Source organism: Episyrphus balteatus, chromosome 2, assembly GCF_945859705.1.
Source record: "Episyrphus balteatus chromosome 2, idEpiBalt1.1, whole genome shotgun sequence".
In the NCBI taxonomy this organism is placed as follows: Eukaryota; Metazoa; Arthropoda; class Insecta; order Diptera; family Syrphidae; genus Episyrphus; species Episyrphus balteatus.
Genome location: NC_079135.1, coordinates 117,290,384 through 117,305,794, shown reverse-complemented (window position 1 = coordinate 117,305,794; position 15,411 = coordinate 117,290,384). Strand labels below are relative to the sequence as shown.

The window sequence follows — 15,411 nt, the reverse complement described above, 5'->3', positions numbered from 1 at the left end:
CTCACTTTTGAGCTAGGTACCATAGCTCAGCTCATTTGAGCTGAGCTGAGCTGAAAGTGAGCGCCCCCAACTTCCAACGCTTATATCTCGGAATTTTTAAGAAAATGAAAAAAAATGTTTGATGCCAAAAGGTAGCGGGGACTCTAACCTACATTTGGGTACAACTCTCATCCCTGTAGGTCCACGCGTTCTCAAACCGGGAGAACTTAAAAGTAAAAAAAAAAATAGGCACGATTCTGAAAAAATAGGCATGATGTGGCGGTTTAACATGGAAGGCGATTTTTTAAAAATCTGATAATGTGCAAATCGTATGCCCATGACACAAGCTATCATTTGGCATCATTTTCAAAAATTGCTCTCAATCGGTTTAGCCTCTAGGAGCGTTCAAAGATTCGGGGATTTTTCGAAAAAAAATTTAACCCCAACTTTCAAAGGCGATTTTCTCGGAATTTTGAAAAATATCGAAAAACCGGATTATACCACTATCGGGTAGCTGAGAATATAAGCTTTCATATGGTACCACTCCCCTGTCGCTAGATGAAAGCGTTCGAACGCCTATATCGCGGAATTTTGAAGAAAATGAAAACAATTTTTTTGATGCCAAAAGGTAGCGGGGACTCTAACCTACATTTTGGTACAACTCCCATCCCTGTAGGTCCACGCGTTCTCAAACCGGGAGAACTTAAAAGTAAAAAAAAATTAGGCACGATTCTGATAAAATAGGCATGATGTGGCGGTTTAACATGGAAGGCGATTTTTTAAAAATCTGATAATATGCAAAGAGTAGGTCCATGACACAAGCTATCATTTGGTATCACTCCCAAAAATTGCTCTCAAGCGGTTTAGCTTCTAGGAGCGTTCAAAGATTCGTGGATTTTTCGAAAAAAAAATTGTACCCCAACTTTCAAAGGCGATTTTCTCGGAATTTTGAAAAATATCGAAAAACCGGATTATACCACTATCGGGTAGCTGAGAATATAAGCTTTCATATGGTACCACTCCCCTGTCGCTAGATGAAAGCTTTCAGCTTCCAGAAGTTTTTTCGCGCCCCCAACTTCCAACGCCTATATTGCGGAATTTTGAAGAAAATTAAAATAAAATTTTGATGAAAAAAGGTAGCGGGGACTCTAACCTACATTTGGGTACAACTCCCATCTTTGTAGGTCCACGCGTTCTCAAACCGGGAGAACTTAAAAGTAAAAAAAAAAATAGGCACGATTCTGAAAAAAAGGCATGATGTGGCGGTTTAACATGGAAGGCGATTTTTTAAAAATCTGATAATGTGCAAAGCGTAGGCCCATGACACAAGCGATCATTTGGCATCACTCCCAAAAAATGCTCTCAAGCGGTTTAGCTTCCAGGAGCGTTCAAAGATTCGGGGATTTTTCGAAAAAAAAATTTACCCCAACTTTCAAACGCGATTTTCTCGAAATTTTGAAAAAAGTCGAAAAACCGGATTGTACCGGAATTTTTTTTTTATGATAAAAAAAGAAATATTTTACTAAAAAAATAGAAATATATTTACTATTAAAAAAACCAAGAAAAAAGATCACGAAAAATTATCTGTCTTATTTATAAAAATATCCATGTGTTAAAATAATTCCATTAATAACTAGAACCAAACATCTTAAGCTATAGTGTTTTATAAAAGTTTAAAATATCTTCATATTTCATTATACTTTCCAAATAAAAATCAATGTATCCCCTCACCCATCACAGCTCAGCTCAGCTCAGCTCACTTTACTTTAGCTCACCCAACAGCTCAGCTCAACCATCAGCTCAGCTCACTTTCAGCTCAGCTCAAACGAGCTGAGCTATGGAACATAGCTCAAAAGTGAGCTAGCTCAAAATTTGAGCTGAGCTGTGAGCTGAGCTCAGCTAACTTTTGAGCTTTGTAGAAACCCTGCAAGTTCCATATTGCTACTACTAGTGCTGAAGCACACACAATTCTCATAAAATTACCATATCAAACATTTTATGCGCAATTCATTTACTTTCGTTAACCATATACTGTACGTTCTGAACCGCACAACATGAGTAAATTTCACAGAATAAATTAAAAACTACATGGACGCAAGGATGATGAAAGAATTAATTTATTGTTCACTTGATAAAAATGTAAAAAAAACTAAGTGTGGATTAATTACTTCATAATAGAAATTAAAAATATCAAATGAAATTCATTTACAATGAGAAGTATAACTTCAGTCGCGTGTACATGTGTACACACACTCTTTTTTTATTTTTCACTGCAAAATTCATATTTTTGGAACGAGTTGATATATTTAAATATATATTTTTTTTTTAATACATCTTAAACAAACAACAATAAATTTGATGCGTATGAATAAAATTGGTTGACAGGGTGTTTCAGAATCTTGTCTTTAATTTATTTTTTATTTTTTTTATTATAACGTATTTTTATTTGTAACAAAATAAAGTGTTTTACAATATTATGTATAGAAGGAAAAGTAATATAGCTCTTATAATCTACAAAGTTTTAAGATTCAGCCTTAATCAGAAGTGCTCTGTAGTAATTGATGAAAATTCAGCGAAAATGAGTGGATGAAAAATCTCAAATTTTCTATTATTTCTTTTGTATGCAAATCGAGACCAAGGATCAATTACATAGTAAAAAAAAAACTTTCCACTTTAAGCTATAAATGAATAAAAATAATTTTTTTTCATAAGAATCCCTCTTAAACTCAAAATGAGCAAAAAGTGGAAACTGATTTTTAAGTAAATGTTTCAAAAATAGTAACAGATTAAATTTCAGTTTAGTTTGGTCGGTTTAATTTCATGAAAAATTTTGTAACTAAACTCAATTTTAAAAAAAGTGAGTCAAAACAATTTTCCCAAAGTCTTCAAATTTTGCAAAATGAAAAAATGGATCAGAATTGTAATAGAACACTACTTTTTACAAGGTCTATTAAATTTTTTTTCGAACTAAGTTTTTACTTGCGATATAGGTACTATAGGGCAAGTTAAGGATTCGTAAAAAAAATCGAACTCGAGATAAGAGTTTTACATGACATTACGATGATGAAGAATGCCAAAAAAGTGGGTCCGGCAATTCTGTCTGTCTGTCCGTCTGTTTGTCTGTCTGTCTGTCTGTCTGTCTGTATGTCTGTATGTACCTTGAGCTACAGCCTAAACTATTCGAGTGATTTTGTTCAAACTTGGTAGTTAACAGTTTTGGGTGATTCCCTAGAGGTAGGGTTTCCAGAACATCTCTTTTAAAGAGAACATGTTCTCTTTTTGAACTCAGATCTTTTTTACACTCTCTTTTTTCATAAAATTCTTTTTTTGTTCTCTATTTTTCAAATGTCCTCTTTTAAGTATCTTTTTTTATTTTAGTCCATATTTTTTTTAAGATTGTTACGATTATCTGTTTCCTACCTTAAAAATTTGTTTCAACTCTGCCCACTCACAGTTAAAGTGTTCATCGCATTGAAATTTAAAAAAGATGTTCTGTTTTTCGTTTTCACATATTTTATAATTCGTTTTTCTACACGGATCTCAGTTTGTTCTTATTGTCTTCAAGCTCGATTCTTTTTATTTCAATTTTTTTATCTATTCAACATTTTCAACAATTTAAATAAATTGTGGCTCGTTTAAAAGCTGATAGACAACTTTGAATATATTTATGCAAATACATACTAGTTAGTACCTTCCTCGACTCTACTCACGAATAGATATTGCGTGGATGCGAGGTTTGGGTTTATGTTAAGTTTTTTTTTTTACCAAATATTCCAAAAAAGAGACTTGTGAAGTTATTCCAAAGTTTACTTCTGTAGAGAAGTTAAACATCCATTCAAAAGGATTTACATTTTACAATAACTGACAATATGGAGGTGTTCTTCTTTCTTCTTCTTCATTATCGACCATAGTCATGATCTCGGATGGGGTCACAACTCTCCCACTCTACTGCTTCACACTACAGCTCCGCATGTGGGGTTCACCGGCGTTCTTCTTTGAAAAAAAAAAACAAACAAATTTTTGATCATTTTTAACGTAATTCCTGTTTGATAAGTATAATCCTGTGTCCTAGATCCACTACTTTTAAGTAACTGTTTAGAAAAAATAAATTTGTACTGCTTATGTTACCTTCTTTTTGTTCTCTTTTTTTCTTCTAAGTCCTCTATTTTAAAGGTTCGAGAGTAAAATGTTCTCTTTTTAGTTAGGTCCCAAATGGACACCCTACCTAGAGGACAAATTCAAATTTTTTTTAGGACCAAAACTAACGGTACCTGTCATAGAACGGAAATAGAAAGTTAATTTTTTTCAAAAACGGCTCTAACGATTTTGATAAAAGTTTTTGAGTGTAGTATTACACATAAGAGCCAACTTTCGAAATAAAAAAAATATATTTTTACCTTTATTAACGGTACCTGTCATAGAACGGTTTTTTTGATTTATGAATATCTCGTTCAAGACCACCCCGATTTCAACGAAAATTTTTATACAAAAGCGTTTAGGTGAAGGTGATATTAAAATTTTAAAAAATTTTTAAAAAAACTCTTTTTTGGATTTTTAAAAAATATTTCAAAATTTTTTTTTGAAAAATCAATTTTTTGAAAACGGATTTATGAAAAATTTTGAAATTTCGTTTTTATGCGTAAATAAATTATTTCTTCAAAATGGCATATCAACTTTTTTTTTGAAAAATGTTAGAAAATTTGTATATATAAAAAATTATTTTTTTAAAAAACGGCTCTAACGATTTTCGAAAATTTTTTTCTAAAAATTCCTTTTTATACAAGAATTAAACATGCGTACTTGGTTTTTTGTGAAAGGTCATTTAAAACTGTATTTAATTAATTATAAAAATTATATAATTTCTTGAAAATATCAAATTTTAAATTTTCTTAATTTTCTTGAATAAAAAGCTTTAACATTAGAGTAACTTTAAGCATAAGAGCAAGTACGTGAGACCCCAGTCGTGCATTTTATTTTTTTAATTTTTACACCAAAACTCTTAAATGTTTTAATAAAAAAAAAATTCCATCCTTGATTTAAAAAATAAGGAAACTTTAACTACTAACCTGTATCATCCGAATTCTTATACCAATTTTGTTAAGGATTGAAGCTTCAAATATTCCCTAACCAAGTAAGAGCCGTTTGCTGAATCGAAACTTAAGCATTTTAGTTCAACATAAATCCCTATCTGACAGAGGAAAAGGCAGAGAATAAAAGTTTATGTTTAAAATAAATTATTTAAGTTTCGATTCAACAAATGGCCATAAGTAAACTAGTTTTGGATTTAAAATATGAAATATGAATATCGCAACGACTTTTAAAAAGTTGAGCCTCTGTTTTATTTTATTATAATAAAAAAAACTCTACAATTTTATTCAAAACGAAAAGGTTGCTTCTCAAATTTCATTAGGAGTCAGGGGTATACTGAAGAAAGGCTCTATTTGCCTCAGAAAAGGTTAAATTTCTAAAAAATTGTATTTTACCTAAAAAAGAAATAAAATTCTTGTAAAAATAAGAGTATATTAATGGAAAAATTACTCCAAAAAGTTATTTGGTTCTATTCCATAAATATTGAAGTCCGGGAAACTTTCGTATATACGTTGTGTTAGAATTATGTGATTCATTTAAGCAAAGTTGACACTGTCCCCAAGTTATGACTTTCCATAACTTATTTCCAACACTTCAATTCCTATTCTCTCATAAAATGTATTTAACTCCCATATTCGAAATAAACAAAAAAAACTCAACAACAATATTGAAGTTGAAATCTTGATATAACACAGTAACACTCACCTCACCAGGAAAACTGTATCCTTGTATATAATGTTCAGATCCTTTGCTATTTTCTGTACCATAATGAATATAAATCTCTTCGAATTGGTACTTATAAGCAAGTGGGCCACCAGAGATGTTCACATGCTGTTTTGTGTCTTTGTCGACACGGAAGACCAACGATTGGCCAGTATTGTGTAGTGTACCTGAAACCTGAAATAAATTTTATTTTTTCTCTGTTTTTTTTTTTTTTTGTGGCAGGTATACGAAATACGACTAAATGTAATATGAAATCAAAAAAAGCAAAAACCAGAAACAGTAATAAATATCTTTTTTCTTACCTTGTGCTTATCGACGTGCAAAGGCCGCAAATACGGATCGAATAATAATTTATCTGGAACTACATCTATAGGCGACTGACGGTGTCCTTTATTACACATATTCCATTGTGGATTTATAAGGCCCCAAAAACTAGGTCCTAAAACAGTAATAAAAATAAATAAAAATTGTGTTTTTATTTTAGATAATTTATTGCATCTAAAAAAAAAATTGAAAAACTTTAAATCGAATTTCAATTCAAACAAAATTCGACTAATCTAAAACATACACAAACAAAAAATTAAACAAATAAAAAACTAGACAAATATCTAGCTACATCCGGTTCACATTAAATTTACAATCCCCATTTATTTGTTGACCCTAAAATCGAACATAAAACACAGCCCCCAGTGACTACTGCAGTTCATCATTCTTAAAATCGCCAGATAGAATATAAAAGAATTGTTGTCAATTTGCATGTAGCCAACTACAAAATATACATAAAACGTTTTTTCGACAAAAAAAAAAAAAGATACAGATACAATGAATGATACACGTACGGATTTTGAATTTAAATGAAAATGCAAAAATGGAAATAAAAAAAAAAAAAAAAAAAGAAAAAAACCTGAACAAACGAAATAACGAAAAGAGAATGTGACTCTGGCACATTTAATTACTCACCGGAAATACCATCATACGTCCACCATTCCTCCCAGCTTGCTTTTATTCCTGAAAAAAATAATAAAAACAAATAAATACAAAAATAAGTTTTTTTTTTGTTGTTGTTGTAATTCTTTTTGTGTTTTTATTTCTTTATTTTTAATAAAATGAATAAACAATTTTATAACAAATAAGAGAATTGCTTGCAGGAAATTGTTTGATTTTTTTTTTATTATTTTTTTTTTTTTTTTCGTAGTTTTTCGCTCTGGAAAAATTTATTCAGTTGGAAGACACACAACAATTATTCAAATGTAACTTCTGAGTTCAGATGGGTTTTCCTAAAGGTAAAGGTATGGAACATACCGGTAGAGCAATTTATTTTATGAACAGAAAAATAAAAACATTTTTGTTCAAGACAAGAATTGAGCTTTATCATGTTGAAATATACATACCTTTCATTTTGGAACAAAAAATTTCATTGAACAACGAAAATTAAAAAAAAAAAATTAATTGAAACATTGTTTCGTAACAAATTTCTTTTGGCTCAAAAAATATAAAGATTCGACTTTTACGTTACACTCGTAATCTGGGTGTGAAAAACTTTGAAACTTTTGGGACAGCATAAAAATGCACTATTCGGAGAAGTAAAAAAAAAAACATCTAATAATACTAAAAATATTTTCGTTTTTTAAAAATCTACAACTTGATAACATATTTCCATTGCTTATGGAAATACAAATATTCTTCTCCTTAATTCACAAGATTTTCTATGAAGTTTATAAATGTTTAAGTTTTTTTTCAATTTTAGTCCCAAAGCGTTCCTTAAAATAAGGTTGCGAAAATGAGGTTTTGATCATTATCATTTTTTATATTTTTTTTTTTTACAATTTAAAACGAAAAATGTTTAAACAAATGTTATTAGGACCTCATGTTATACAAAAAAAAAAAAAAAATCATGTGTGCAATTCACACGTTGTACAAGTGAAACCTTAAAAAATCATTTTTTTTACAAAAAAAATATCGAAAAAAATCTACCTTTTTTTTATTCCATCGCCTTTAAATAAATATTTTTTGTATGACAACTCATAATAAATTTTATATCATCTGAAAGCTTATTATTTCACCTTGAAGATGTCGCTTCAATCATATTTCTACCATGCCTACAAAAAAGTTAGAATTTTCGAAAGCTCAATTTAAGATTGTGTAACTTGTAGAGCACGTACTGTTATGTGTGATATATTAAATGAACGGTAATATTATCAGCGTGCGTATTAAAGTTTAATACAATTTGTATGTGTTCTAGATCAAAAGATATAACGAGTTTAGAAAAAAAAAAAACACATTTTTACCGTCTCAGGATTTTCCATATGAAATTAATTGATGTTTGGCAAATATATAGTTTATTTAATTACATATCTACAGTATTAATTTCATTCATCTATCTATTAAAACCAAAAAGTTATAATCAATTGATTTTTAATGTCGCTTTTTTGTTTAATCTTGTTTCAAATCACTACGATACTAAAGAAGTTTTTACTTCAAAAATATATGTTTATTTTAACTCATTCTTAAACTGGCGTTCCTGAAATGACAGTTCATTGACAAATTTTCAGTTCATTGGAATTTTAACTTAATCAAATCATTGATTTAATTATTTCATCGAGAAAAATAATTGTGTGACAATAAACAAATAATTCAATGGGATACCAAAACGACACTATTTGTAACGCTAATCTGGTCGTCTAAAGCTTGAGATTTTAAGATAAGGATAAAATAAAAATAATGATTTTTATTTTTTGGTAGACATTAACAGAATCCATGAAAAATATTGTAGATTTGTGTTGTTAAGAAAATTAAAAAAATTGATTTTATAATTTGTTTTTAAAGAACATGAATTCAAGTCTTTGAGTTATAGAATGGTTTTTGGTATATAAGATGGAATGACTTGGAAACAAACGCTTTTCTAACCAAAATATAATGCACGACCCAGTTGTGTTGTTAATTATATTTTTAGGCAACCATTTAACAGAAATTTTAATTTAATTTGATCATTAATTTTATAAGAAATGTAAAAAAGTACTTTAGTTATTTTTAAAATTACAAAAACAACCTGATTTATTATCTTAAGTTCATTTTTTTTTACGAATTTTTGTAGGTTGTAGGTATAAAAATAGGAATTGTTCTATGTCCAATTTTAAGTTCTAAGTTTTAAAAAATATTCAAAAATAGTATGCACCTACTAATGAGGTAAACTTGTATGGTTTTAATTTTTGAATTTTTTGTGCATAAGTTTTACACATTATTAAAAATTTCTTTAACAAAACTCTCAGCACCTCCGATTATAAAACTCAGAGAAAGAGAATATTTTCGCAGATTTCCCAGAGGATTCATTCAAACCCTTTCAATCTCAGCATGAATATGGGTTGGGTTCAAAACATAGAAAACCGAAACTTTTTTGAATTGGAAAATTTTTAAAAGTAAAAATTGTTTTTTTAACTTTGACCTCGAATATCTTTAGAATGGTTAGATTAATGAAAAAAGTTTAAAAAAAACCTTTTTTGTGGAGCAATCTGTTTCCTAGAAGAACATGTCATGCGCGTTTAATTATTATAATTTTTCACAATTTTTTACAAAATTAAGAACAAAAAACGAATTTTTAAAGAATTTCTCGATTTTTGGACTTCAAATATCTACTAAACGGTTAGATAATTGAAAAAAGTGAATAAGGCCTTTTTTGTAGACCGTTAAATTTTCTGCAAGAATGTGTAAAAAAATTTGCTAAAAAGGCAATTAATAAAAGAATGATTTTTTTTTGGTAGAAGCTTGATGTAAAAATGGAAAATTGCGAAACGGAGGACCTTCCCATTAATATAAAGAGCTCATATTTGGTGTGTATATTCTAGAGGTGCCTAGCAATCGATTTTTTGGAGTACAAACTCGAAAAAACGAATTTCGATTTTTTTGACCCACCCTAACTTACATGTTTCCTATTTAAATTAAGAAAAATCCAAATTGTCCTATACCATTCATAGGGAATACCGAGAGAATAGAATTCTGAGCTTTAAGCACGGAAACGATTTATTCCGACTCTAGCAAAAAAAGTGCCTGAGGTACCACAAGGAAGTAATCTAGGTGACATTTTGACAAAAAATCAAAACTTTATATCCACTTAGACGCGATATTCAAGGTTATTTGCCCAATATGGAGATTGTATTCAAATCAAGTGGATAAGATTAAAATCTTGTTTTACTTTGGATTTTTTAAGTGAAAACTTCTTTAGTATCGTAGTGATTGTAGTGGTATGAAACACGATTTGTACAAATTTTCAATGAATTTTTTATTCAAAATCCTGAGATAACGGTGAAAAGATGTTATATCTTTCAATCTAGGGCACATAAAAATTTTACTTTAATACGCATGCTGATAATATTACCTTTCATTTGATATATCATAAAGTGGTCTACATGTTACAAAATCTTAAATTGAAAAACTTGAAAATTCTTCAAAACATCTGTGGAGATCTAATTCTTATTTTTATTGTAGACATGGTAGAAATATGATTGAAGCGTCATATAAATGGTGAAGTAATAAGCTTTCAAATGATATAAAATTTGTTATATATTGTCTTTTAAAAAAATTGATTTAATCGCGTTAAAATAGAAAAAAGATTGATTTTTTTATGAAAACTGATTGTTTTCAAAAAAATTCTAGCTGTTTTTGTAGATATTGTATACTAAGAACAAGTTCGTACAACTCTTTCGTGCATTTTATACATAACTCAATTCACACAGAAACATCCTGTAAGAAAAAAAAAAAAACAACACAGAAATTTCCCTTGCAGTATTCTATTCACGTAGATATAAGTTATAGGAAATAATATTGCCATATCAATTCCCTTAACGTAGACTTACATGGTTAAAACCAGGAAAGGAAAGACAACCTCTACTAAACATTATTTCATGAGGATATCAATATCTTTAAGATCGGCCATTCGTTTTCTTCTGGTCGCATAAATTGTTTTTATACTGTTGGAGGCCATCAAGCAGTAAATCGATCAAAATTCAATTCCAAAAAGTGGTAAATGAAACGACCATATCACTTGGTTCGGTATAATATACCCGCACTTTTCCTCTGAACGTTTGTGTGTGTGCTATATTACGAGTTGGGTAAAGTATGTTCGATGGCATGCCTCTTTCAATCTCTATGTGGTGATTTGAGCTTATCCTTAGAAATAAGTCAGATCCGGATTGATGAATACTTTCCTACAATCAATATAAATCATCAGTAAAGATATAAGTAAAACATTTTTAGGCACGGATAAGGATAAGGATGACTGTCTGACAGTTGTTAGGTAAGTTGTGGTTTTTGATTTAACTTCCTGAAAATATTTTGACTAAGATTTGTGGCCACACAAAAAAAAAGTGAAAGAATAACTTTTAACATCTGCACGAAGACGAAGAGATATGATAAAGAACTTTAATTTGCGTGTGGTAAAATAATATTTCAGGAATCTTACGCAAAAGTCATTGAAAAGTTGAAAAGACTCTATTTTTTTTTTGTTTTTCTTGAAGGTTCAAAAGTTCAATTTAAGTTTCATGAAAATTGATTCTTACTTTTATTTCTCTTTTTGCTTCGCTTTCAATTTAATGAATTTCACCTTGAATCACACAAACCTTATACAAAAAAAATGTCTGTATTATAGATCTTATCGGTTCACTTGGCCGATGATGAAGGTCAAGTTGTATTCTTTTTTCAAAGAAAGGTTTCTACTTTTTTTTTTTATTTTTATTTTCTCATGACTTTCTCATTGAAATGGTAAATAGAAGGTTTGAGAAAAAATAATTTGACAAAAAAAAATTCGAAGAACTTTGAAAGCAGCAGTTTTATTTCACACTGAGTGGAGTGGAAGTGCAGAGGCCGAAGAAGGTTTTGAAGAAATGAAAAATTTAAATTTATTTCAACGAAAAAAGTGGGTGTTGGAGAAGTTAAAAAGCTGCTTTAAAGTTGAAAGTTCTTGATAATTTAAAAACAAAACTTTTCGGGTTGAAATTATTCCCTTTTTACTTGCGATATAGGTACTATAGGGCAAGTTTATTATTCGTAAAAAAAATCGAACTCGAGATAACAATTTTACATGACATTACGATGATGGAGAATGCCAAAAAAGTGGGTCCGGCAATTCTGTCTGTCTGTCTGTCTGTCTGTCTGTCTGTCTCTATCTGGAGCTGCAGCCTAAACGAGTGAAGTGATTTTCTTCAAACTTGGTAGTTAGCAGTTTTTGGTGATTCCCTAGAGGGGAAATTGAAATTTTTTTTTTATGACCAAAACTAACGGTACCTGCCATATAACGGAAATAGAAAAGTTAATTTTTTTCAAAAACGGCTCTAACGATTTTGATTAAAATTTTTGTGTGTAGTACTACATATAAGAGCCAACTTTTTAAATAAAAAAAATATTTTTTGTACCGTTATTAACGGTACCTGTCATAGAACGGTTTTTTTCGTTTCTGAATATCTCGTACAATATTAACCCGATTTAAATGAAATTTTTTATACAAAAGTGTGTAAGTAAAGATAATATTAAAATTTTAGAAAATTTTCAAAAAACGCATTTTTATTTTTTTAAAAAATATTTCAAAATTTTTTTTTGAAAAATCAATTTTTTGAAAACGGATCAATGAAAAATTTTGAAATTTAGTTTTTATGTGTAAATTAATTATTTCTTCAAAATGGCATACCAACATTTTTTTTGAAAAATGTTAAAAATTTTTTTTATATAAAAAATTATTTTTTTAAAAAACGGCTCCTACAATTTTCGAAAAAATTTTTCTAAAAATACCTTTTTATACAAGAAATAAAATGGCATATTTGTTTTTGTTTTTAAGATAATTTAAAACGGACTTTAATTAATTATAAAAACAGATTTAATTTTTTTATATTATGAAATTTCTTCAAAATATCAAATTTTAAATTTCTTGAATAAAAAGCTTTAACATTATAGTTACTTTAAGCATAAGAGCAAGTACGTGCGACCCCAGTCGTGCAATTTATTTTTTGTTGGGTTTCCATTGGAGATATAGGTTTGTTTTAAAGTCTTTAATGTTTAATTTTAAATTTTGTTCCCTCTTTTTTCAATAAGCCTGATCGAATTTGTGTCGATATTTTGACAAAAAAAGCACTTGGATTGAAATTGACTTTAAAACCTTTTATTGTTGTGAATTTTTAAATTGAGGTTATCACACTTTCAACTTTTATCTATGAGATACAATTTTTATAAACTACAAAAACCTGTTAAAATTGGTTTTGATGATTAACCACTATTTCATATAAATTTTAAGTTAACCACTTTCAATGATAACCTCTCGATAAGTTTGTTCCAATAACCCTTCATAATGAATTCAGGTATTCAACAACAATATTTTCAACCCAAAAACGAGAGAAATAAATCCAACATAAAATTCATCTTCATTTGGGTTTTTCGAGAACGGAACCATCAACCAGCATCATCAAATACATTCATATGCATTCTCCTCTACAATAATTTTCGAAGCATAAATCCCCTTATCCCATGGCGTGGTTTTTATTTTGAATTTAAAGCAGTAAAACAGAAAAACAAGCTACATCAACAAATCGTATATTTCTGTTGGAATGTAGGTTCATATATAATAATCTGTTGGAAGAGGGTAGGAAAGTATATCCATCGAGAGCAGAGATAGTATCTAGATCCTGTGGAACCGGAATCAAGGATACAGTTTGGTCCAGGGCATTTTTATTGTATAAACAGAGTCAATAGGGAAATAGTTTTATTATTATTTTTGTTCTGTTCTGTGTTGTTTTTTTTTTTTACTTGACTACCTTTTCCTGGTATATGTTGAATTGCAACATTGCAATGTGTATTGCAATATTTTTGCTCTTGAATTTATTGGTTTAAATTGAGTAACAAAAAATATGTATTGATTTCGAAAGGTATTTAAATTGTATTAAGGTTTTTGTTATATAAAATTGATGTTCATTTTAAAATAACAAAAATCAAGGCTAAACGAAATAAGTTGACCTTTTTTTCATTTAGGATCGATGTATCAAATTTACTAGTAAATGAAAGTTAAACCAGAGTTAACTTTGAAAAAAAAAAAAAAAAAAAATTAAGACAATTTTTTTATAATTAATTTTTTTTAAAATAGTTTTTAAAATAAAGTTGGTATGCCTTTTGTAGGAATTGATAATTTAAACTAAAAAATTCTAATTCGAAAATTTGGATTTTAAAATTAAATTTTTTTTGGATTTTTGTTTCTATTAAAATAATTTCATGTTTTCAAATACAAACATTCATTAATATTGAACCATTCATTTGAAAAATCAGAAATTGAAAAACGTCTATGTATTTTAGTGTGTGTCACTTTTTTGTGGCGGAAAAAATGTACTCAAATTTTGCAATGTAATAGTGATCAAAAGTTGTATTAGGGTCTAACTTTTAATAATATGTAAAAAAAAACTTATAATATCGTTCGTCTTTGGCTCGCTCAAATCGGTTGAAGTTGTTAAGAAAAATAACAATGTTATATGAAAAAAAATGATTTTTTTTCCTCCGCTTATTATTTTGCAGCTTCTTTACTATGTTCAATTTCAACAAAGATAAGCTTAAAAGTTTTTATTGGAATTATCTTTCACTTATTTTCTTTTTTTTTTGTATCCAAATGGTGCAATTAAAAAAAAAACATATACCTATTTAAAAAATCTCTGAAAATCCAAGTTTCTTCGATTTCTTCCAATATTTTGAGCGAGCCAAGGATATTAATAAAAATAAAAATTGTAAACACAGAATTTAATTTTGATAAGCAATGTAACTTTTAAAAGTTATTACATTTGAAAATAGTTGAGCAGTTTGACACAACCTAATGTAGATATATGTTAGATGTATATACCGTTGGTAACTTTCAAAATTCGTTTTTCATTAATAGATTCTCTAAAAATTAGCACTTGAATTTTTTAATCAAAATCGTAGAAGCCGTTTCTGAGAAAGTTAAAAAAAAAAAAACAAAACAAAAATGCAAAAAGTTGTTTTTCTTTAATGAAAATTGAAAATTGTGTAACATGACCAATAAGGTCGTAGTTTTGACATAAAAACATATTTTTTGAATAGTTATTCTTATTAACGGTGCTTGCTCTAGAACCGTTTTCTTAATAAATGATTGTCTCGTAAACGACACAACTAATTTCAATGAAAATTTTGTATAAAAAGTTTTAATAGCTTCTATGTTAAAATTAAGAAAAAAATTTAAAAAAAAAAATAAGTTTTGTATATTTTAAAAAAAAGTTCAAATTTTTTTCAGGGACCTACGAATTTAGGTGAATCTTTTTTTTTAGAACTTTGTGTCGACTAATATTTTCTTTTAAATAGCATTCAATTTTTTTTTGTTAGAAAACGGCTCTGTAGTTGTTCAAAAAGAAAAAAAACGACTAAAAGGATTTTCGAAAAAAAAGATTCTAAAAATTCTTTGTTACACAACACACAAGAAACTAAATGGCATATATACCTATTAGGGTGGACCAAAAAAATTATTTTTCATTATTTTGATTTGCTCTACCTAATTTTTTCAGAATTTTTCGATGGTTGCGCGCACCCCTTTATTAAAAAAATAAGCTCTTTTAGTTTTTAATTTTTTTAAAGCTTAAATAATTTTTT

General features: G+C 28.5%; 1 protein-coding gene across 1 annotated transcript in view; it reads right to left on the bottom strand.

The window, feature by feature from the left end:
- LOC129912349 (carbonic anhydrase-related protein 10) overlaps positions 1-15,411 on the bottom strand; it is an 80,693-nt gene that overhangs the window by 13,892 nt on the left and 51,390 nt on the right. The window contains exons 2-4 of the mRNA XM_055990568.1: positions 6,751-6,798; positions 6,093-6,229; positions 5,773-5,964 (exon numbers count right to left, since the gene is read on the bottom strand). Of these exons, the coding sequence (XP_055846543.1) occupies positions 5,773-5,964; positions 6,093-6,229; positions 6,751-6,798 (377 nt within the window). The remainder of the gene's footprint in view (positions 1-5,772; positions 5,965-6,092; positions 6,230-6,750; positions 6,799-15,411) is intronic.